Raw genomic sequence first — 23,990 nt, 5'->3', positions numbered from 1 at the left:
GCTGACTGTGTACCAGGCAAGAGGCCACTGAGGATTTAGTGATGAGTGGAGCCCAGCCTCTGCCCATGGGGTCACTCAGCTCGTGTGGGGGCATCTGATGGTGCTATGGGGCACTCGTCAGGACACCAGATGGACCATGTGACTGAGGGCTTCAATCCAGTGCCTGCAGAGGAAAAAGCAATCCAGAGGGGAAGGCTTCCTGGAGGAGGGGATATGAGCAAAAGAAAGAAGTTTATCAGAGAGGGGTGTGATGGAGTGGAGGCTGCAGAGAAGGGGATACTGTGAGGATAGTGGGAAGGAGGGGCATACGGGCCATGTCTAGGCAATAGCAGCTGGCCTGGTGTGCCTTAGAGGGTGATGGTTCATTTCATAGTTGGGGAAACAGAGGCACCGTGAGCCTACAGTGCCCAAACGTCTGGAAGTGGTTGAACCCCGTCTGTCTGACTCTAGGTCTGTCTTCCTCCTAACTGCTACATTGACTGGTCCCTTTTGTTGGTAGTTAAATCTGCCCACAATGCAGATGACACCACCCTTATGGCAGAAAGTGAAGCAGAACTAAAGAGCCTCTTGACAAAAGTGAAAGATGAGAGTGAAAAAGTTGGCTTAAAACTCAACATTCAAAAAACGAAGAACATGGCATCATCCGGTCCCATTACTTCATGGCAAATAGATGGGGAAACAATGAAAACAGTGACAGACTTTATTTTTTTTTTGGCTCCAAAATCACTGCAGATGGTGACTGCAGCCATGAAATGAAAAGACGCTTGCTCCTTGGAAGAAAAGCTATGACCAACCTAGATAGCATATTCAAAAGCAGAGACATTACTTTGCTGACTAAGGTCCGTGTAGTCAAGGCTATGGTTTTTCCAATAGTCATGTATGGATGTGAGAGTTGGACTATAAAGAAAGCTGAGCATCAAAGAATTGATGCTTTTGAACTGTGGTGTTGGAGAAGACTCTTGAGAGTCCCTTGGACTGCAAGGAGATCCAACCAGTCAATCCTAAAGGAGATCAGTCCTGTATATTCATTGGAAGGACCGATGCTGAAGCTGAAACTCCAATACTTTGGCCACCTGATGTGAAGAACTGACTCACTGGAAAAGACCCTGATGCTGGGAAAGATTGAAGGTGGGAGGAGAAGGGGATGACAGAGGATAAGATGGTTGGATGGCATCACCGACTTGATGGACATGAGTTTGAACAAGCTTCAGGAGATAGTGAAGGACAGGGAGGTCTGGCATGCTGCAGTCCATGGGGTCGCAAAGAGCTGGACACGACTGAGCAAATGAACTGAACTGAACTGAATGCAGTAAATCTGGGTTTGATCTCTGGGTTGGGAAGATCCCCTGGAGAAGGGAATGGCAACCCACTCCAGTATTCTCGCCTGGAGTATCCCATGGACTGAGGAGCCTGGTGGCAACAGTCCATGGGGTCACAACTGAGTGACTAACACACAAAAGTTTTAAGGGGATATTGAGGGCAGGGACCACAGGGAGGCCAGGGTGGCAGTGGTGTTACATGAGGCCATAGAGCCAGCCAGCGACAGGGCCAGGGCTGGACAAGCTCTTTCCAACTTGCCAACCTGGGCAGGGAGGGGACAGACTGCCCTAACCATGGGCCTTGGAAAAGCCTGAGGCCTTGGGCACGCTAGAGCAAGGCTCCCGCCCCCCTTTGAGGTATCTCATCTTCCCTGGGAGGAGAGCCCGGCATCGTCCGCTGCCCGCTGAGCCATGGGAGTTAATAATTACTGGGTTTAAGGAGATAGAGGCCTGTCAGAGAGACGCCTCCCTCACAGGCCGCTGCTCCTCAGAGATAGCAAAGGTTAGTGTGAGCCTCAGCCTGGGGGTGGGGAGAAGGCTCCTGCCACCTCCCTGCCTGGCTGACTCCAGAGGGACCCTGGGTCTGGCCCTCCAGCCATGGACCCTGCAGAGAAGCCTGCTGAGTGCCCAGCCCGAGGAAAATGTCCTGTGTTCCTGGCAGTGAGCTCAGGGACTGTCCGCTATGCTCCATCAGGTCTGGGCCCTGCACTCAAGGGGAACTTAGGAGAGCAGCCCTGGGACACAGACAGGTGAGCTAGAGACCTGGGGAAGGGGGAGTCTCACCACTCGGCAGGGGCCTTGGGGGAGGGGGAGAGGCGGGGCTCCAGACCGGGGCTGCTGCTAAGCCGCTTCAGTTGTGTCTGACTCTTCGCGACCCTATAGACTGTAGCCCGCCAGGCTCCTCTGTCCATGGGATTTTCCAGGCAAGAATACCGGAGTGGGTTGCCACGCCCTCCTCCAGGGGATCTTCCCGACCCGACCCGGGGAATGAACCCCCGTCTCTTACACTGGCAGGCGGGGTCTTTACCACTACTGCCACCTGGGAAGCATAGAACTAGGAAGAACTTCAGGAGCCTTCTACAAGGTCAGCCACCAGGGAGGGCCCTGATTTGTCTCCTCCGACTTGGTGGTTGTACAGATGTAGCATCTGAGGCTCAGAGAGGTCAAGACACTCATCTTTGGTCACACAGTGAACTGAAGTCTAGATCCAGGGCCTAGGTCATCCAGGCTGGCAAGTCTCTCCCAGATGGGGTCTGTGGTCAGGGCTGCCAGGCTGGGGATGGCAGGGGTGAGAGGGGGCGTTTGGGGAAGGTGGTGACTTGGGGGGCAGAGGACACACCTTTTATTTTCCTTCTCCACTAGCTGCCAGGCATCTAATGGGCTCCCCTTATTGCCCAACAGCATGGAGCTGCTGCTTCCAGAGAGCCCTCTGGTTTCTGGGCTGTCTTTTCAGGAAACTGGCATAAGGGGCCACAGCCCTTCCTTCCCTGGCTATGTGACATCCAGAAGGTTCCTTAAACTTCTCTGAGCCCATGGTTGTCAACCGAGGAGCATTTGTGGGAGGAGCTAGTGAGGCCTTGGGAGTCCTAAGCAGCTGCTTAGATCATGGGATATTTTTGGTTAGTAATTAGGGTCATGACAGTGACTCCTCACTTGTCCTTCAAAACCTCGCTCAAGGGTCTCCCTGGCTGAAGACTCTTCCCCTGGGGCTGTAGCCCTGGGCTGACACCCCTTCCATCCGTTATCTCCTACCAGTCTGGGTTACCAGGACTTGGACCAGGTCTTATCTCCTGCTGGGGCTTGTGAAGACTTGGAGGGTAAGCTCCCTGTCCTGAGCTCCTTTTGTGCTATTCTTCCCGCTCCCCCAAAGAGTGAGCAGAGCAAGGTCCAGGGAGACAGCAGTTGCTCAAGACTTATTTGGTGAAGGATTTGTCAACAAACATGACAACTGCTTTGGGCGAGACCCTGGGCTGGACTGCAGTGGGTGGAGAAACACAGACCCAAGGAGGTCGCTGCCCTTGAGAAACCACAGTTGTGGAAACAAATGTGCTACAGAATGAAGGAGAGAGATCTGGGCAGAATGAAAAGAAAGTCATGGAGGACTGCACACGTCAGGTTCACTGCACAAGGTGCCAGGGGGCGTGAGAGCAAGGCATCAAGTCTGGCTTGCCCTCCACTCACCAAGTCCTGTTCCTGTTCCTTCCTAGTCCTGCCCACCTAGGAAAGGAAGACTGCTCTCTCTCTTTTTTTCATTTTGGCCCAGCCAGACAACATGCAGGATCCTAGTTCCCGGACCAGGGATGAAACCCATGACCCCTGCAGTGGAAGTGCAGAGTCTTAACCACTGGGCCATTGTTCCAGTGGTCCATTGTTCTCTATTTTGAAGTAAGACACTATCCACTTTGCAAGGTGTGCCCTGGGCGTTGCAGTCCCCCCTATCTATCTTGCCACAATACTGGAGCCCCGGGAGGACATAGCCTGTGTCTATGCAGTTTCCTTTTGGATCCCCAGCCCATGGTTTGTGTTCAGAAGAGGTGGCTGAACACATTGTCGTCGTTCAGTCGCAAAGTAGTGTCCATCTCTGCAACTCTGTGAACTGTCGCACACCAGGCTTCCCTGTCCCTCACTGTCTCCCGGAGTTTCGATGCCATCCATCTCATCCTCTGTTGTGCCCTTCTCCTCTTGCCCTCAATCTATCTCAGCATCAGGGTCTTTTCCGCTGAGTCCAATGAGTTGAATGCATGCATGAACAACATGTGTGTCCCCAGATGAAGACCCAACAAAACTCAAGCCTGGGGCCCCGGCCCCAGCTCCAGGTCTAAGGGTAGTGCCCCAAGTTCTAGCAATATGAAAGAGAAATAGCTCCTCCCAGTCTCCCAGGCCTCCTCTAGACAAGGAGGGTGGGAGCCACAGTCCCTGGCAGGAGAAGTGGGGTTATGCTCTCACTGAATCAGCCCCAGGCTGGAGTTGAGGCAGATGATCAGGGCTCCAGATAAGTGACAGACGGACAGAGGGGTTGAGGGACAGGACAGACCAGTGTTTAGGGAATTTGCAGCTGTGGGTCCTGACAGGTGTATGTGTTGGGGGACGGGTGGGTGGGTGCGAGTCCCCCAGAAAGTAGGTGGTGGGCAAAGGCAGGGGTGGGTAGAATCTGTTCAGAACAAGAAAGGAGGGCCCCTAGTTTGGGGGTGGGGTGGGGTGTGGAGGTAGTTGGGGACTTGGATCAAAGGTGAGGCCTCCCTCAGAAGAAGCACTCAATAGGAGGGAGAAAACTGGTTTTGGGGTGAGCCCCCTTTCTCACCAGGAAGGATGTTGCTGCAGAGCAGTAGCCCAGGGAAGGAGAGATGGCCAGAGGGCCAGGTGAGAGGGAGGGGGTGGGAGGGCGTCCTCTAAGAATCCGGGAGCTGAAAGCTTGGAGCCATGGTAGGTGCTTGAGAAAGGGTGGTCTTGCTAGGGTGCTGCGGGGCGCTGGGCGGAGCGGAGTCAGTTGGGAGCATCCGAGAGCCGCGCGGGCCGCGGGGTGCTGTAAGTCCGGGGCGGGCGGCCCGAGCCGGGCTGGGCCGGGAGCGCGCGCGAGTTCTCCGCATCGGCCGCCAGAGGGGCGGGGCCGGGCACGTGTCCTCGGGCCACCCCTCGGCCACGTGACCGCCGAGGGCAGGGTCGCGGCGGGACCCGGGGCCGGGGCCGCGCAGACCCACAGGCAGCGGGCAGGACTGACAGGCGGCGGGGCAGCCCGGCGGGCCCCGGGCGGAGTCGGCGGCGGGCGGGGACTGCGCGAGGAGCTAGCGGGAAGATCGCCGCGGCGGCGCAGGGAACCGACGCCCGGCGGGCCCCCAGGCGCCGGGATGTGGAGCGGGTAGGTCCCCGCTGGGTTGGGCCGCGGCTGCCTCCGGGGATGGGACAGTGCCGGGGGGGCGGGGAGGCGTCCCTGCCGTGTGTGCACCCTGACCGGGAGGTGCTCTGCGCCCCATCCCTGCCCGCGACTGGGGATGGAAGGACACCCGGCCCGGAGCGATCAGGGGCTTTCTCTGCGGGGCAGGGAGTGTGAAGGGTGGGCTGCAGACCGTCCTGAAGTGACAGCATCCACTCCTCAGAGCTGGTCGGGAGCGCAAGTGAGACTGGGGGAAGGGTGTGGGCGGTGGAATGCGCGCCGGAGGAAGCCTGGGAAAAGACCTCGGAAGGACGCCCCCCTCAGGCTGGGTGAACCCTTGAAACAGTACATTTGGGAAGCGGGGGACTGGGTCTGTGTTAAGTTGGCTTGCAAGCTGGTGAACCTCCGTCTGGGGCTCCTAGAGCGTGCTGGGCTCAGAGGTGTGGGGTGGGACCTACCTGCAGGCTGGCAGCCGGCAGCACGGACTCTGGGCCCTAGGCAGTGGCTCTGGTACCCATATCTGTTCACTGATGCTTCAGGGTCCCTGGGCGACTTGATGTGGGATCCCTTCCCTGTATGTGCAGAAAGGCTGCTGTCTTCTCACCGTGTGGGGTAAACACTTCTTCTTCCTCATGAGCCTGGAGAGACCAGGTCCTGGCCGAGATGTGGCCAGATGGGGGTGGGGGTGGGTGGGTGGTATTCCTGGGTGGAACCAGCCAGATGGGTGGTCCCAGGACAGGGCTTCTCCCAGCTGCAGCTGGGGAGTGAGGGAAGCCCCAGAGGAGAGGCTGGCGGGCTGGGAGTCTGATGCAGGCCGGATCCACTTTACTTCGTGGCACCTAGCAAAGCTGGAGCTGAGATGCTAGGGGAGGGGGGAGTCATTTCCAGCAAGGGGCTCGGAGAGAATGGGCTCCCAGTAGGGGTGAGGTGTGGGGAGGCATGAGAACTCTTAAAGGGAGAGAATTAGGCAGAGCGTGGATTCTTTTGGAATTGTGCCCTGGGGGAAGGAGACTGAGCTTAGGGAGAAGGAGGTTGAGGTGGGCTGGTGACAGCTGGAGAGGTTAGAGTGATCCTGCTGGGGTTTAACCACGTTTGAAGAGCTTGGGTGGAGGGAGCTCATGACCCCTTGTGTTGGGTACACCCAGGCACACATACAGCCACCAAGTTGTGTGATCCTGAGCATATGGCCTCACTTCTCTGAGCCTCTAGGTTGTGTGGTGGGACTAATCCAGGTGTGTGTCCTTTCCCGCAGGCATCCAGGCTGGGCCTGCCAAACAAGTCTGGGACCTCTCAGTAGATGGATGCTCATTTTAAAGACAGAATCAGAGTCCCAGGACCCTCTGGATGGACCAGGCTTTTCCAGCTGATCCTCACTTGATGCTCAGTGTGGCTCACTTGGATTCCCCAGGGCTTAGCTGGGAGCAGAGCACATACTAGGTGCTTCATAGATGAAGACGGAAAGCATGAGACAGAATGTGTTTTGGGATCGAGAGGCAGAGTTTAGGGGTCACCGTGAGCACTGCCTTCTCATGGACTCTTCACTCGGGCATTGGAGGCAAGGACTGAAGGATCAGGAGCCAAGCTACCAGCACTGGGGGCCTGCTGTGCTGGGAGATCACAGACCCCGGCAGCAGTGGGGAGGGGTACTGCTCGGGCCATGCTTGCCCAGGTAACTGAGCTGCTGTGACAATTCTGGGCAAGTACCTGGGATCCTTCCTCCTAGACTAGGGGGGTGGTGAGGAGTCGATGACTCTGGCTAAGCCACTGATGTCTCTGGGGCTTGGTTTCCCCAGTCTTGAAGATAACTGAGATGCATGTCTTGGGTGACTGCTCTGTTAATGGCCAGGTCATGGTGCCAGTTCACCTTCTTGGCCCTGGACCCAGGACCGCTCCCCCAGGGTGGGTGGCAGTGACGGGACTCTACAGGAGCTCGAGTGGACCCTCTTCCTCAGGACTCCTTGAGTGTGGGCCCTGACCTCAGAACTCAGAGGTGGCTCCCCGAAACAGCGGCTGTCCCCCTCCCACAGAGTCCCATGCCTATAGTCTTGGATGCCCAGCCAGTTCCGAGGTGGTGGGGTGAGGATGGTGACTGGGGCACTTCTGCTGCTAACACAGCACTAGGCACTTGAGACTTGGTCATCAGAGGCCAGAGTTCAGGTTCTGGGCTAGTTTCCTGCGACTAACATGGGTGTAGCCCCTCAATTTCCCCATCTGCCAGATGGGGGTAATCATACCCATCCCTGGGGGAGGACAGGCTCTGATGCATTGCCCAGGGATGAGAGAGACCACCCCAGCCTCCCAGGGATGGGGGACTGTGTTTTTGCTCCAGGCCTACAGATGGGCTGTGTGATCTTGAGAAAGTCACCTAACTGCTCTGGGGCTTGGCTACCCTAAGGAGATTGGATCTGTGAGGTCCTGCTTTAAGGTGTCACAGGGAGCTCCGGGCTCTGAAGTGGCATCAGGGGATCCAGGAGTAAGCCTGGATGGCCTAGGGGATCCAGGGTCGAGAGCAGGTGGAAAGGGTACAACTGTCTCTATCACCTCCTCCTGGAAGCCCTCCATGATTTACCTACCTCCCCCTTCAACAGGTGGAGATAGCTTTCCTGCCATTAATCAGCCCACACTGGTCCGTGGGGCTCAGACACTCAAGAGAGTCCTGTTTGTCCTAGACTGTCCTCACATCTGCAAGGGATTTGTGCCCAACAGGGTGGGGGAAGGGAAGCAAAATGAATTCAGCTGTGATGAGAAGGGGGTGTGGTGATGTTGCTGCCAGAATCTGTGCCGATTGCGTGAGGGCGGGCTGGTGGCGTGCCCAGCACACAATAGGTGCTCGTATATATGCATCACATCTCTGAGGTCTTGGGGTATCCGTTTCCTCTAGGACAGGACAGGCAAGTGTGCGGCACGTGCTGTGTGCCCTGCTCTGCCCCAGTCGTTGAGGGAGCCCTCCATCCCCTCAGGCCTTTGCCAGCTCCCAGTGGAGACATCCAGGCTGGGCTGGGCGGGCAGTCCTAGAGCTGTGGCCGGGAGAGGCTTGGCCTGGCCCACCTGCCTCAGGTGTTCTGAGCGCCCTGCTGACCATCCCGAAGCTGTCCCTGCCCTCCTCCTCCTCCCTCCTGCTCCCTACCAAGTACACACCTGCTTCCCCTTCCCAGAGTGGTGCGGGCCCACCCCCTCCTGCCCCAGGGGTCCCTCTTGCCTCAGTCCTCTGCAGTCCTCTGTTCCCGTCTATGACTGTGTTCTCATTCCTTCTGCAGCCCTTCTGTCCTGGCCCTCAGCTCCTCTGCCACTCCTCCCCTCATCCAGGCTCAGGGCTGCAGCTGCTTCCTCTGGGCTGGTGCCGCCCCTCAGCCACCACTTCCCAAATGCCTCAGCTCCCCCTTTTCCTTCCCTGAAAGACCCCCTCCCCGATCCTCTTTCCCTTCCCGGACACCACTGTTGTCATTCACCTCGTCCTTGGTGTTTAATTATATTAATTACTGTTAACTTTTTCGGTCCCCCTCTCCAGCCCCTGGGCCTCCACTGATTTCCTCCGCACCGCCCAGAAGTCTTTTGTCTCTGTGTGTCCCCTTTGCGTGTCCCCTCCTAGCCTGCAGCCTGCCTGGCTAGAACAGCAGCCTTGGGTGGAACCCCCCACCACTACCACCATCTCCAGCACCGCTCGGGCACTGGCTCCAACTTCCTCAAAACCTGACTGCATCCTGCCTCACTTCTCCGAAACCACCATTCATCCCCTTTCCTCCCGTCCTGACTCTTCCGGGTGACAGGTCACATGACGCATTGGTGCCTGGGCTCTGGGTTCAGTACTCCCGTTGCCGCTTCCTTGCTGTGTGTGTCCAGCCAGCTCACCGTCCCTCTCTGAGCCTCGGGTACCTCGTCGTTCACCCGAACTGGGGAGAGCCTCTCGCTGTGGCAGCATCGTAAGTTCACACGTGGAGACACAGAGTAGTGGGCTGGCGTGGACGTGAGCAGGAGCTTGGGAATCTGATCTGGGTCTGGAGCTGAAGACTTGGCCAACACGTGAGACCTTTCCCGGGACCCCCTGGACCCCTGGACTGGAGTCACTTGGCTGTCAGCCTTAGTGTCCTCAGAGCAGACCTCCTAACCGGGTCGCTCTTCCCTGGGTTGGGATTCCTGCGGACCAGAGATGCTGCAGCCACCCTGCATCCTGGGCTTGGTGGTCCCAGGCAGAAGGCAAGGGTCCCAACTCTCTCCCTCGCCTGGTTTTCAGCGCTTCTCTCGCTGACTCCACTGCTTGTTTAAATGAACCCACTGTGCCCTGTTAGTTTTTAACTCACAGAGGTGACCTGGACACTGGTGGGCAGAGAGGGGGACGGCAGAAGGACCGCATGGCAGGCTGGCCCGGTGGGGCTTGCTGGGTGACTGGGGACCATAGCCTCTAGGGTTGCTCCTCATTTGGCCTTTTTTTTTTTCTGGTTGGGGATGAAAGCCCTGCTGGCCCCCTAGGGCTGGCCTGGGGGCTGAGGATTGCAGTTACTGCTCCCCCTTTCCCGCCACCATTGCCTGTATGCTTCCTGGGGAAGTGACCCAGCGGGGCCTTTCCTGTAAGACCTCCCTGGCCTCTAGGCTGCAGAGCTGGCTTGGGGATGGGGGATGTTGGCCGCCCCTACCTACCCCTGACCTTGACTCATTATCTCCCTCCCCCTCCCCGGAGCAGACCCCTTCCCAGTGGCCCTCGCGGCGTGTCCTGGACACTGAATTCTGTTTCTGCAGGAATGGGGGCTGAGAAGGTTTGAGGAGAAGGCCATGGACCTGGACTGGGGGCAGAGAGGCGGGGCGGAAGGGCTTAAGTGGTAACCCGTGCTGTCCAAGGAGTGAGCTCCCCACCCCCACAGGGGCTCGCACCTGAGTTTTTGGCCTTCCCGTGCTGATGTGTATGGATGATAGCGGATTCCGGCTTGGGTAGACCTGAGGGGCTTGGGGTCCCTCCTTCATCTGAATTTTGAGTCACAGGAGCTGGCCCCGGCCCCAAGTGTGAGGGGGAGAGTCTGCAGACTCCAGTGCAGAGTGGACCCCCCTCTTCTGTTGCTCCTGCACCCCTGACCCAGGCACAGGGAAGTTGGTGGCCATGGCGTGGTCCTGCTATCCCTACGCTTTCTGCCATGAGGATTTGCTCATGGGCTTTTCCACTGGGGAGAGTGGGGTGGGTATCACAGATGCTCTGTCTCAGGCCTCCCTGAGACACTTTCCTTTGGCTGCAAAATAAGGGCCCATCCCCCCAGGAGCAGGCCAAGTGAACTCTTTAGAAAAATGCTGGGGGAGGGGGACTTCTGGACACATCCCCAGCCCGTGGCCGGAGACCCAGACCACACCGGTGGATGAAGTTCAGGCCTCGTGGGAGAGGCTGGCGGCCTGTGTCCCCTCCATCTCCATTGTGCGTTCTCAGTTCTTTCTGACTCTGTGACCCCATGGCTTATAGCCCACCAGGCTCCTCTGATTTCCCAGGCAAGAATACTGGAGTGGGTTGCCATTTCCTTCTCTTTGTCCCCTAGGCAGGGGGTATGGGCGTGGCAGGGTGATCCTTGCTGTGGGGCTAGGTGTCTTGAGAGCTGAGATCATGCCCTGTGCCCTGTGCTGTCCCTCCAAGTCACCCCCTGCCCTTGGCCTATCGTTCTTGCTCATTCTAGTGTAGTGGGCAGCCCTGAGGTGGGGTCCCCAGAAAGCCTGACTGATTATGGCCATCCTCTCAACCGAGGAAGTGGAAGGTCTCCAGGCTCCCCGCCATGGGTGCATCCTCAAGGTCTGGGGTTTCAGGTGCAGGACACAGCCTGGGCAGGGATGGTGAGGGCGGTGGGGTGCCTGACAAACATGGGTGCAGACAGCCCCACTGTTTCCCTGGGAACATGGCCAGTGACTTCTTCACTAGATTCTCGGTGAGGCCCCTGCAGGTTTTATCCCCATCCCACAGGCAAGGAAGCAGGTTGAAAGAATTTCAGTGACTTTCCCAGGGGCTCGTGCGGACCCCAGGTCGGAGCCTGGCGTGGACCCGGCCATGCCCAACCAGCCTGTGCACTCAGCCACAGCTCCCCAAGTCCTGGACTCCCTTCTGGGAGGCAGTTTGAGCTAAAAATGAGTCAGCTCTCTTTGTCACAGCCAAGGTGGAGTCTCCTGGCTGCCTGGGGGCCCAGTGGCCCTTGATCCCCAAGCAGATACATGTTTCTGCCGCCCACTCCCCACCCTCCTGTCCACTGTGGCTGGATAGCTTTGGGCCGGGGCTGAAGACCTAGCTGTCTGTCCCACAGTGCCCCCGACTAGCTGTGTGACCCTGGGCAAGTCCCATCATCTCTCTGAGCATCTGTCCCACAAGTGTAGAATGGGGACAATACAACGAATGCTATCAAGAGTTTTAAATAAGATAACATGGATGGAGCACCCCTTGATAAGTCCCCTGGGTACAGCTCCCAGCCTGGGCCTCCATAGCACTGCCACAGCCCATTTAAGCTTCCTGGACCCCCTTGCCAATGAGGACCCCCCCACACACACACAAGGGTACTAGGAGAGACCCCATCTGGCATAAACACTGTGGGTGGAGTGGCGGGTGTGCATTCCCACTTTATTCATCAAAGCCCCCTGTCCCTAGAAGGCAGGACCCAGAGCCAGGAACCTTGGGGCCAGTTCCAGCATATGGCAGGCCAGGCTGGGCAGCTGGAGGAGGCCATGTGGAGGGATGGGAACGGGCTCATTGCTAGGGTCCCTGGGTGCCTGGTGTTCCTAAGGGGAAACTGAGGCTTGGGGACTGCCTAGTAACTGTCCCAGGGTCCAGGAGACAGACCCCAGCCTTGCCTTACTTCTCTGCAGTCCTGAATTTTTATGACCCTGGGCCTTCCTCTCTCCTGTGTGTGGGCCCCTCTTGGCCTCCTTCCCTTGCACTTCCCCACTGCTATCAGCAGCCCAGCCCCCCACCCCAGGCCCGTCAGGGCCGCTCAGAAGCTGCTGGCTCAGGCACCGCCAGCTTGTGCTGAGTGAGCAAGTCCGGAGGTGCTGTCTTGGCACAAACCGCCACTGTCGGGGCCTCTCCTTTCCTCCGTCCTCAGGGTCTGCTGTGAAGGGGCAGCGTGGAAGGGAGGGGAGGGGGGCTGCAGGGGTCATAGCCTGGTGGCCCCCACCTCCCACTGCCTCTAGGGTCTTCAGCTTCAGGGAGAGGAGGGTCCTGAGGGTGGGGGTGGGGGAGAGCAGAGGGAGGGGGCTGTTTGCCTGAGGTCACAAGGCAGACCAAGCGGAGAGCTGGGAGTGCCCTCTACACCGTCCAGAAGGCAGGAAGTGGGGCTGCCATTCCCAAGCCGTTTGCACAATCTTCCTGTCTTGGCCCTGCCTGCCCTGGCTGGGTCCTTCGTCTGTGGTCCACTCTAAATGGGACTGAATCTGCATAAAATTTGTATGAGCGCTAGCAGTGAAGGCAGTTCCCACTTAAAGGTCTCGTGTGCTGAGGCGGATCCATTCAGAGTGTCCCTTGGAGACTCAAGGAGATCCAACCAGTCCATCCTGAAGGAAATCAGTCCTGAATATTCACTGGAAGGACTGATGCTGAAGCTGAAACTCCAATACTTTGGCCACCTGATGCGAAGAACTGACTCCTTGGAAAAGCCCCTATGCTGGGAAAGATTGAAGGCAGGAGGAGAAGGGGACGACAGAGGATGAGGTGGCTGGATGGCATCACCAACTCGATGGACAGGAGTTTGAGCAAGCTCTGAGAGTTGGTGATGGACAGGGAAGCCTGGCGTGCTGTCATCCACGGGGTCACAGAGTCAGACAGGACTGAGCGACTGAACTGAACTGATCCATTCAGTGCCCTTGAGGTAGGGCCATTGGGATTGTCCCAGTTTTGTAGGAGAAACTCAGGCTGTCAACATGGATGCATTTATAGTGTCTGCTGGGCAAACAAGTACTTGCTATGTGCTGAGCGCTTATGTAGTCCTGGGCTGGAGGAGGTGGTTGATAAAGGTGAATGAGTCCTGTCCTTGTCCCCAGGAGACGCTATACTTGGTCATTCTGCCCTTGTGATCACCCCAATGATGGCCCATTTTACAGATGGGGAGACTGAGGCCCAGCGTTGCAGGTGCATGGTCCCTGGGCTCAGTTCTCCAGGCCTCAGGACCCAGCCCTGTATCTGCTCTTTGCCTTGCAGCCAGCCTCACCCGGAGGAGGGCCACCCGTCGCCCCTTGAAGCTGTCCCAGTCCCCTGGAAGAGCGTGGGCCCCTACAAAAGCCACAGGGAGTCCCTGGGAGGCCTACCGGAGACCCCTGCAGGGGAGGAGGCCCAAGGCGAGGAGGGCCCTGCAGCCACCCAGCTGGACGTGTCACGCCTGCGCAGCTCTTCCATGGAGATCCGAGAGAAGGGCTCGGAGTTCCTGAAGGAGGAGCTGCACAAAGCCCAGAAGGTGGGCACTGAGGGCCTGGCGAGACATGAGGTGGGGGTGGGGTGGGGCAAACAAGGGGCGTGGGGTGGGGTGGGGTGGGGGGAGACAAGTGTCTGGCCTGGGAGCCGCGGGCTCTCACCCAACACCCAGAGATGTCACCCTCCTATCAAGGCCACCTGCATGCCAGGCCTGTGCTGGGTGTGAGGGCAGGGCAGTTCCTGTGACTTTTAAATGACTTTTATAAGTCTTGACATCCCTGAAAACTGGTCCCAAGCTCTAACAAACTGACGGCTGGGGTTCAAAGAGGAAGCAAGCTCGGGCCCCTAGGCCTGTGTGAGATGCCCCCTAGGCACGGCGCCTCGTTTCCCCAGGAGCTGAAGCTCAAGGATGAGGAGTGTGAGCGGCTGTCCAAGGTGCGGGAACAGCTGGAGCAGGAGCTGGAGGAGCTGACAGCCAGTCTGTTCGAGGTGCGGGCCCAGGGCACAGTAGGGAGTGGGTCTGCTGGGCGTCCATCGCGCCCCCCAACTCACGCAGAGCCTGCCCTCTTCCCAGGAGGCCCACAGGATGGTGCGGGACGCCAACATGAAGCAGGCAGCGTCAGAAAAGCAGCTGAAGGAGGCCCGGGGCAAGGTGAGGCCTCCTCAGCCCGGACCTCCTGCCCACCTCCCAGCCCTGCACGCGCTGGCCTTTGAGACCTAGTCGGACCCTGGCGTGACCTGGGGGGCCAGCAGGGATGGGCCAGCAGAGGCCCAGCAGGGAGGGGCAGAGGTCTGAGACAATCCTGCTGAAATGTGCCAACTGGTATGGGAGCCCAGCGATCCGAGCCTCTAGTTGAGCTTCCAGTGGACCACGGAGACCTTCTCAGGGGCTGGGAAGATCCTGTTAGCCCGTAATTTCCTCTCCCTCCTCCCATACCCCCTTTACAGAGCAGCAACATCAGCAACATCAGTCTGGCTGTTTGAGCCTGGACAAGTAGCTTTATCCCTTGGAACCTGTTTGCCCATCTGCAAAAGTGTAAGGGCCAGGCTTGTTTCTGACTCCTGGGGACCCATCAGTGGGAGGCCCAGCTGACTCCCAGACCTGTGCACCTCAAGAGTCCTGGTTTTGAGGACGACCTTCGCCAGGCTGTATCTCCTCTTTGAGCCTCAGTTTCCCCATCTGTGGTGGCCCCGATGGTAGAGAATCTGCCTGCAATGCAGGAGACCTGGGTTCAGTCCCTGGGTCGGGAAGATGCCCTGAGAAGGAAATGGCAACCCGCTCCAGTATTCTTTCCTGGAGAATTTCATGGACAGGGGAGCCTGGCAGGCTACCGTCCTTGGGGACGTGAAGACTCAGATACGACTGTGCGACTAACACTTTCACTTTACTTTCTCTATCTGTAAAATGGGTATCTCAGCCCCTACCTCAGAGGCTGTTCCAAGGGTCACAGGTGGGGTTAGGTGCGGGTCACAGTTCTGAGCTGGGATAGGGCAGCCGGGATGGTGTCAGCCTTGGGCTAACATTACGGCCGTCCCATCCTGGCCAGATTGACATGCTGCAGGCAGAGGTGACAGCCTTGAAGACACTGGTCATCACGTCCACACCAGCCTCTCCCAACCGTGAGCTCCACCCGCAGCTGCTCAGCCCCACCAAGGCCGGACCTCGCAAGGGCCACCTGCGCCACAAGAGCACCAGCAGCGCCCTCTGCCCCGCGGTGTGCCCCGTTGCAGGGCACATCCTCACGCCGGACAAGGAGGGCAAAGAGGTGAGGGGCGTTGGGCGGGCAGTGGGTGCGGTAAAGGAAGCCAGCGCCCCCTGTCAGGCAGACAGCAGTGCCAAGTGGGGACCCGCCTGCCCCCCACTGTGGGACCAGGAGCCTGTCCTGCCCTCTCTGGGCCTCTGTGTCCTCTGGTCATGAGGGCCGAGTGAGTTCCTTGTGGTATGAGGTGTCTGACCCTCAGGAGGGCATAGGGGGTCCCTGTCCAGGCAGGACAGTGGCTGTGATGTCCTTGGTTGTGGGTTTTGGGCACCTTAGTCTCCTCGCGTAAATGCAGATTCCTGGGGCCACAGGAGCTCAGTTCCGGGCTGCACCCAGCAAACGCCCTGCATGCCCACGAGGACTGAAGTGGGATTCGGGTTCCTGGGGTCTCTGAAGCCTAGGTGGCCCCAGCTCCGTCCTGCCCCAGGCCTCTAGAGAGGAGGCCCAGGCCAAGCCTCTCCACCCCCTTCTGAGCTCTCAGCTGCTGACTGGCCTCTAACGTCTCCTTCCTCTGTCTTTCTCCTTGCATCCGTCTGTCTGTCTGTCTTGCCGGCCCAGCCGGGGCTGCCTCCCCTCCTCTCCCTGCTCCTCTGCGTGGTCCCCAGCAAGGCGGCTCACCTCACCTACGAGCCGGCCTGGCAGCTCCCGCCTGGGGAGCTGCCCATGGGCCTCACCTCTGCTACTTCCCTCTCCTTTTCCCGACAGGTAATGGCTCTGGAGAGGGGCCGGCCCCGTCCCCACCCCCTCCCAGTGTCTCACTCTGCATGTGCCCTGGGGCAGCCGGCAAGTTGTGCATGTCCCCTCCGTGTGCACACACCTGTGTGTGCTGTGGGTCCCAGCTGGTCCCCACGTGTACTGGTGGGTGCCTGCAGGGTCACTCTTCAACTGTCCCTCCTCAAGGAGGCAGCGAGGGTCTTCGGGGTGAGACCCCAGAGTGAGAGAAAGTCGCTCAGTTGTGTCCAACTCTTTGCAACCCCTCCAGGGGGATCTTCCCAACCCAGGGATCGAACCCAGGTCTCCTACAGTACAGGCGGATTCTTTACCAGCTGAGCCACACGGGAAGCGCAAGACCCTGGGCCCACGTCTAATTCTCTAGTGCCAGGAAACTAAAAACACACCCGGAAGTGAAACTTGGGAGTTCGATTCTCAATCCTGCAGTGCAAAGGGAAGAGAAGAGTTCTCTAGGACTTGGCTCCCCTGCTTGGCCTCAGGCCCAGCGGGCCCTGAGCTTCATCCTCCCTGGCTCCCCACCTCCTTGGGCCCTGCCTGCCTCTGCCACGCTGGCCACCCCCTCAGCGCCCTGACCCCCACCCGGCTCTCCCTGCCCCCACAGGTGGACACGACCCTGTTCGCAGAGTTCCAGGCCTGGAGGGAATCACCCACCCTGGACAAGACCTCCCCGTTCCTGGAAAGGGTGTACCGGGAGGATGTGGGCCCCTGCCTGGACTTCACCATGCAGGAGGTGAGGCGGGCAGAGGGCGGCCTGCTGGAGGGCCCGGCCCCGTGGCCGGAGGCCAGCCCCTCATCGCCTCCTTCTGCCTCCCTGCTCCGCCACAGCTCTCGGCCCTAGTCCGGGCAGCCGTGGAGGACAACACGCTCACCATCGAGCCTGTGGCTTCGCAAACCCTGCCCACGGTGAAGGTGGCCGCCGTTGACTGCAGTCACACAAAGTAAGCTTAGTGCCCTGCACCCTTCCTGCCCCCTGGGAAAGGCCCGCGTAGCTTTGGGCTGCCATCAAGGGGGTAGCCAGGGAGGGCTGAACCTCAGGGCTGCCTGCTGGGTCCTGCAGGAGGACCCCAGGGTGGGCAGGGCCACCTGACCAGAGCGGGACAGTGGCTGCCCCCATGCAAGGCGAGGAGGCATCTGTGGCCGAGATGCCGCCTCTAGTGCTGGGGCTGGGGTCTCCCTCTCCTGACTGGCCTGACCTGCTTACCTCTCCACTCCCTCTCTCCCGCAGTGGGTTCCGGGCCCCGATTGACACGTAAGTGATGTCATTTGTTGACTCCACCTCCTGACAATGACCTAAGGGCCCTGGGATCTGGTCCTCCTTGCTTCTTAGCTGGCATTGGGCAGGGGCAGCGTCAGAGCTAAGCTGCCAGCATGGAGCGAGGGCAGGCACTGGAGCCTGAGAGGGAGGCCCACAGTGGGAGCCTTGTCATGGAAGGGAACACTTGAGCCGGGTTTTGAAGGATGAATAAGTTTGCCAAGCAGGGAAGCGAGCTTCCCTGATGACTCAAGGGGGTTAAAGAATCTGCCTGCAATGCAGGAGATGTGGGTTCAATCCCTGGGTCATGAAGATCCCCAGGAGAAGGAGATGGTTACCCATCTCCAGTATTCTTGCCTGGAGAATTTTGTGGACTGAGGAGCCTGGCAGGCTACAATCCATGGGTTTGCAAAGAATCAGATATGACTGAGCACTAAGCATGTACGCATGCAAGCAGGGAAGGGTCTTTGAGACAGAGGTAACAGAATGAGTAAAGGTATGAGAAGCCGGAATATTAATGGAAAACACCATTGGGTGGATAGTCACAGAGTCGGGGCTCAGGCCACAGAGCGCATATGGGGCCAGTGTGTGAAGGCCCTCAAATGAGGTTTGGGCTTTAACCCACTAAAGCCAGCATTTCACAGATCATCAATTAACATTGCCTGAAAAGAGGATTCCCTGTTTGGATCCTGGAGGCAGCAATCCAGCAGCCAAGGAGCCTATTTAACCTCCCTTTACTTGGGATTCTCCATAACTATTTCCTGGGCAGTAGAGAATGATAGGGGGCTAGATGTGGGTTTGGGGAGTAGCCCTGGGCTGTCACATGGAGAAGAAGGGTAGAGATGAGGCAGAGAGCTGTTGGAATGAGTGAAGGCATCCAGGCCAAAGGCCCTACTGGCAGGACCTAGGACTTGGTGACCTAAGTGGAAAAGAGAGAAGACTCCTGCTTAGTTGGAGGAAGGGGCGACTGGGTCTCAGGGCTCCAAGAAAGAGGGGGGTGTGCATTTTTAGGGGGTGCAGAGGATGGAGCTTTGGTATACCTGGCCTGCGGTTGACTAACCCCTCCTGTCCAACATGGGTGAGGTGAGGGGGCCAGAGATGGGGTCCAGCTTGGCTTAAAAGTCTCATCCAGGGACTTCTGGGATTGCCCCCCTCCTTGTCTGGGCTCCAGGCTCCTTGGGAAGCTGGGGCTAGGGGAGAGGATGCCAGTCTCCACTCTGATGTCTGTCTGCCCGCCCTCTCCCTGCACCTTCTCTGGCTGCTGCTGCTTCCCTGTGTGGACGGGGTGGGCGAGCCCCAGCCAGCCCCACAGCCCCCTCTGCTTTTTCACAGAACGTGTGCCCTGAGTGGGCTGGCCTGCGCCTGTCGTCACCGAATCCGGCTTGGGGACTCTGAGGGTCACTACTACATCTCACCATCTTCCCGGGCCAGGGTGAGTCATCCGGTGGGAGAGTGTCCTGCTTCCTTAGGGGCTCCCTGGGCTGGGCCTCTGAACCCCAGGCTGCACAACCTACAATCTACAGATCAGGGCACAGGCTCAGAGAGGTGGGGAGACTGCCTTGGGCCACACAGCCAAGCCAGGTATATTTGTTTGCTGCTGCTGTGTAACAAGTTACTATAAACTTAGTGGAGTATCTGTTTATTATCTCACAGACTCCCTGGGTCAGGAATCCAGGCACAGCTTAGGGTCTTCTGCTCAGGGTCTCATGGGTTGTAGGCAGGGTGTCAGCAGCTGCGTCCTTTCTAGAGATCCTGGCCTTCTTCTGAGTTCATATGCTGTTGGCAAAAGTCAGTTCCTTGTGGTTGAAGGACTGAGGTAGCCATTTTCTTGCTTCTTGAAAAGTAATCATGGGCGTGATACCCATCACCTCTGTCATTCAATGTAACCTAATTAAGGGAGTGTGGTTAGTATGATTAATCACTCTAGTGACACTAGAGTTCAGGTGAAAGTTCCATGCTCCTGACCCCTGGCTCTAGCCCCAGGCTTTGGAGAAAGAAGGTTCTGAGGCTTGTCTGACAGTCAGCCATGGGCACCAACGGGCCTCCAGGAATCCCAGCTTCTGCCCTCACCTGCCGGGTGACCCAGGATGAGGTCACTGAGCTGGGATGAGGGTGGGATGGGTGGACCCCAGACAGTGAGGAAGACTGGGAAGAACAAAAGTATGGGAAACTCTGAAGCTTGATGTAAAGGTGACACAGTGTGGAAGGCCCTCTTGGAGGAGCCATCTCCTCCCCTTGACCTTCTAGAGGTGCCTCCTGGGACTAAAGTAGGCTGTTTGCCATCAACGGGCAGTGGGCCACTCAGCCTAGACCTCGGATCTCCCCATCCTGGATCCGGTCTCTTTCTGCTGCAGCCTTCACCCTCTGCATCTGTGACCAGAGTCTTGTTCAGTGGCCGTGGGCTCCCTCTGTGCTTTTTTGGCCACACCCCGTGGCTTGCAGGATCTTAGTTCCCCAACCAGGGATGGAACCCAGGCCCCCTGCAGTGGAAGCCCTAAGTCTCAACCACTGGACCATCAGGGAAGTCCCCTCTTTGTTCTTTCTGATCCCAAACCAGGAGATCCATACCAGATGCTCTCAGGCCTACAAAATTACGTCTAGAATATCGGTTCTCCCAGGCCTGTGTGTCTGCTGTGTTGGCCAGAGCTGGAGTGGGAAAAGAGAAGGGTGTGAAGTTTTAGGATGTGGTCCCCACCCTGAGGAGACCAAGGAGTGTGGAATCCATAGGAAGAAGAGAGTTCTGTCTCCAAATCACGGCCCTGGGGAGAGAGGACCACTGTTCTCCCCTTCCTACTCAGGGGTCCACTGGTGGGGCCCACTGGTCACTAGGGAACTCCACGGCCTGGGATTCAAGCTCCTGTGGCCCGCCCCACCCCATCCTGTGCAGCCTTCCCAGACAGCGCCTTGGCTACCCTGGGTTAAATCCCCTGACCTGGCCTCTCTCCCACCTCCTGCCTTTGCCAGGGCCACCAACCCAGACCACCGACTCTGTCCTCTTGCCAAGGGCTCTTGTGTGTCTGAGGGTCCAGCAGGAGCATCACCACTCCCACAACTTTCTCCACTCCCCAGGTGGTGGGCACCCCCCACCCCGACTTGATGTCCCTCCCGCAAAGCACTGGATATTCAGTAGAGGCGGTTGTGAGCACAACTGCCAGCTGTCTTCCACCCTGTCTTAGGTTGGGTTCCCTAGAAGCAGAGCCCAAGATGGAGAGTGGGTGCAATTCTCAGGAGGTGAGGGAGGGAGGCAGAAGCGGGGACAGGCAAAGGTGAGGCCTCCCCTGGAGTCTGCCTTCATCGCTCTGCAGCCCAGAGTGGGTTCTACTCTGAGGCAAGGCCGTGTCCTTTTATACTCCACACGCCAGTCATTGGCCCAGGTTTGTGAGGGTACTGGGGTGCTGTGGGGAGATGGAACCCCAGCCTGAGGGAGGGGGCCTGGGCGAGGCACCAACAGCACCCTCTCCAGGGTTTGAGTCTTTGTGACCAGGATCAGATCTGAGCCAGCCCAGGGTCCCCAGTGCCCCAGAGAGGGCCTGGCATGGAGCAGCCTTAGGCAAAGCTGGGGGTCTCAGGCCGGGATCCAGGGCAGCCAGGTGGGCAGCTTCTGATTCCTCATCTTTCCTGGCATCACGCATGGCACCTCCTAAGGCCTAGATGCCCTGGGGCCTCCAGCATCCAGACCTAGCAAGCCCCTCAAGGGAGCCTGGATTCTTGGCAGCCTGCCGGGGTTTCATCTTCCAGCTCAGCCGCTTCTTAGCTCCGTGGCCTCCACAGTTGTTGTCGGGTCGTTCTCGCAGCCTCCACTCCCCCGACGTGTGGAATGGGGATGGTAGGCACGTCGGCCTCTTCGGATCCGCGCACTTGATTACACTATAGTTGCCGGCATCGTTTTTTATTAGGAGGAATAATACTGCTCCTGTTAACTGTAACGTTAGAGCCCAGCGGTAATCTGACTCTGCCAGGACGTGGGACTTCCCAGTGTGGTCTCCGATCTTTCCTGGCTTTCGTGGCGGGCACCGAGAGGTTCACATCCTGTGCGTTCTGCCCGTAGATCACGGCCGTGTGCAACTTCTTCACCTACATCCGCTACATCCAGCAAGGCCTGGTGCGGCAGGACGGTGAGCGCCCCCTAGTGGCCGATCGGGGTGGCGCCCGGGAGCGGCGGCGCGGGGCGGGGCGGGTCAGCCGCGGCCGGGGCCAACCCCAGCACTTTGCTGCCCTCCTCGGAGGGAGGACTCAGCGAGAGGGGAAGGTAGTGAATTAGCATAAGGGCTCCTCGAAGCGTCTCTTGCTATGCCCTGTGGAGAGAAGAAGAGCGGGAAGGAGCCTCCTGGGAGTTGCCTCACTAGGAAAACCAGCTGGAGGCCCCTGCATACCTGGATCCCGCTGCTTTGTCCTTTCCAGAAACCTCTCCCAACCCCCGGGGCCTGAACGAACAGCATCCCTGTTACTGGCCTGGCTTCCGAGACCCTACACGGTGGGGCCTTCCCTGTGAATCAGCTCCCCGCCGCGTGGCCTCCAAGTGGTGGCTGAACACAGGCTCGCCCCACCTCCCTCTGTAGTCCCTCCCCTCCCCTTGTCCGACAAGTGCCCTGCCCACCCGTTGTGTCCCCTGCCCGCATTCTGCCAGGCCAGGGGATGGGCCCTGCTCAGGGTGGCTGGAGAGCATTTGCAGCCTGTCTGAGTGTGTGACAGTGTGTGCGTGCATGTCCGAGTCAGGCTATGAAAGTGACTGTTGTCACCTTCAAGCCTCCCAGGTGTTCAGCACTCAGCAGTTTGCAGGACCTCAGAGAGGAGCCTCTAAGAGGTCCGACCACTCACAGAGGTCATCTGTCCTGAAGGACTGGGGAGTCCTAGGGGTGCCTGCCAGCTGCTATACCCAAAACCAGGGGGAAGGGCCAGGCCATCTGCCTGAGGTGACCCTGAGGGTCACTGAGCTGTTCACCTTCTCTCTTTACCTACAGCGGAGCCCATGTTCTGGGAGATCACGAGACTGCGGAAGGAGATGTCACTGGCCAAGCTCGGCTTCTTCCCCCATGAGGCCTAGGGCATGGCCCAGGCCCGGAGGGCGGCTCTGAGCTGGAGATAACACCCGCCCCAAGACAGACTGACAGACGGGGTCCTGGAGCCAGTCCTGAGCCAGGGGCTGAATGGAGGAACAAATGGCCAGGCCTCGGAGGCGGCACTGAGCCAGCACCAAATGTCCAACCCTGGACAGGACCTCAGGAGGTGACCTCCTCTCCTTCTCAGTAGTACTACAGCCACCAGGAGACTTCCAAGAAAGCACCAAAGACCAAGGAGCTGGGAGCTCAGCCCTTAGCAGGGGACCCCTGGGGCAGCCAGCACCCCCTTGCTATCCCAGGAGCTGTTGCCTGCTGGTGCCTTGCTGGTCCCATCTCCAGGGTATCTTCCTCACCCTTCCAGTTTGCAAGCCCTGGGCACCAGCACCCCCTAGTGGCCATGCTTCACCCCATTCCCAGATGGCCTCCCCACCGAAGGCCTAGTGGACCTGCCATCCCAGGTGCCCACAGGGCAGCAGAGTTAGGACGGGCAGGGCCTCCCCGGCTGTCTTCCACTCCATCCTGTATCTGCCTGAGATGGATTAGGGCCCTCGTCCCCCTCCCTCCCTGCCGGCTGAGCCCTATGCTGCAGGGAGCCCTGCCTCCACCCCTGCTGGGAGGATGGGGTCACTGTCTTCCCAGAGTCAAACACAGATGGGCCACAGGACGCCCAGGCCTGTTTTCAGCTGGGCCTGGCCATTCAGACAACAGGGGCTGAGATCGCCCTGCTCTGCACGCAGGCCTGGGGTGGGGCGGGCAGGACCCGGGCCCCTCCTCACCCCACACGATGCCGGGGAGCCAACCTGGACACATCCCTCACCCTGTCCGATTTCCTCCTCTGAATGGAATGTAGCACGGTCTATTTAATAAAGGATGGCTTTGTTGGTAGAGGCTGGGCAGCCACGCGCCTTCACTCCTGCGCCCTGGGGCTTGGGCCAAGCCTTGGGCATCTGAAGGAATGAAACAAAATCCTTTCCTTGCCCGCCCTCGTGCTTGGGATTAAACCCAAATCCTGAAGGGATTGCTGCAGGCGGCATCCCCCAAAGTCCTCCCCAGTGTTCCGTGGGTTATTGGGGGCTGGGGGGGAAGGTGAGCCCAGCTCCCCCTCCCTGTGAGGAGGGGTCTGCTGTCAGGAGAACAGGGGAATCTGTCCTGGCCTCCCCAGGAATCCTGGGCAGTTCCCTTCGAGGCCCCCCTGCCCGGTGTCACGTGGAAGCCTGGAACTCAGAGTCAAGGCATCAAGGTCTTCCTGGAGCATGCAGGACGGAGGCAGGATTGATTGGTGATGTCTGTCAGCAGCACAGCAGGGGCTGTGGTCACTCTGGTTTTCCCCGCCCTGGTTAAAGGACAGTAGTAGTCAGAAGAAAGTAGGGGTGGCCTGGGCCTCTGAGCCTCCAAGTGGTCCTTGAGAGGTGTCTTCAGGTGCCTGGTCCCCTCCCTACTGGTAGGGATATTGGCCAAGGCCAGTGGGTGTCCTTCCTTGGCGGGGGCATGGCAGCTTCTGGGTCAGTATTTACTGAGGCTGGTGATCCCTCAAGGGGACTTCTCTGAGACCTTGGGGCCTCAGCTGGTAAGTCAAGGCTCCCCACTTTATCACTCGTTCCAGCCAGTAGCCTTTTCCCTCTTGCTCTCCTGCCTCCCAG

At 58.7% G+C, this 23,990-nt stretch overlaps 1 protein-coding gene across 2 annotated transcripts; it reads left to right on the top strand.

Annotated features, from left to right (window-relative positions):
* Window positions 1–5,014: 5,014 nt before the first annotated feature.
* RAB3IL1 (RAB3A interacting protein like 1) lies at window positions 5,015–23,238 on the top strand. Of its 2 annotated transcripts, XM_040255999.1 has the most exons (11): window positions 5,016–5,175; window positions 13,337–13,589; window positions 13,940–14,035; window positions 14,121–14,198; window positions 15,094–15,312; window positions 16,640–16,768; window positions 16,864–16,976; window positions 17,264–17,287; window positions 18,623–18,722; window positions 21,339–21,405; window positions 22,252–23,238. In XM_040255999.1, the coding sequence occupies exons 1-11, from the start codon at window positions 5,165–5,167 to the stop codon at window positions 22,332–22,334; spliced, it is 1,173 nt and encodes a 390-aa protein (XP_040111933.1). In that variant the 5' UTR covers window positions 5,016–5,164; the 3' UTR covers window positions 22,335–23,238. The 2 variants fall into 2 exon arrangements, with proteins under 2 accessions (XP_040111934.1, XP_040111933.1); XM_040256000.1 differs by lacking the exon at window positions 17,264–17,287 and having other exon boundaries at window positions 5,015–5,175.
* The last annotated feature ends 752 nt before the right edge of the window (window positions 23,239–23,990 follow it).

Source organism: Oryx dammah, unplaced genomic scaffold (assembly GCF_014754425.2).
Source record: "Oryx dammah isolate SB20612 unplaced genomic scaffold, SCBI_Odam_1.1 HiC_scaffold_15, whole genome shotgun sequence".
In the NCBI taxonomy this organism is placed as follows: Eukaryota; Metazoa; Chordata; class Mammalia; order Artiodactyla; family Bovidae; genus Oryx; species Oryx dammah.
The sequence above is the reverse complement of the archived record's forward strand: the minus strand, read 5'-3'. Positions and strand labels throughout refer to the sequence as shown.

Bases quoted from the DNA above. Each gene is read 5' to 3' on its own strand.
- RAB3IL1 (XM_040255999.1), top strand. The intron at 13,590-13,939 runs GTGGGCACTGAG...TCGTTTCCCCAG, and splicing joins AGCTGCACAAAGCCCAGAAG to GAGCTGAAGCTCAAGGATGA. The intron at 18,723-21,338 runs GTGAGTCATCCG...TTCTGCCCGTAG, and splicing joins CACCATCTTCCCGGGCCAGG to ATCACGGCCGTGTGCAACTT.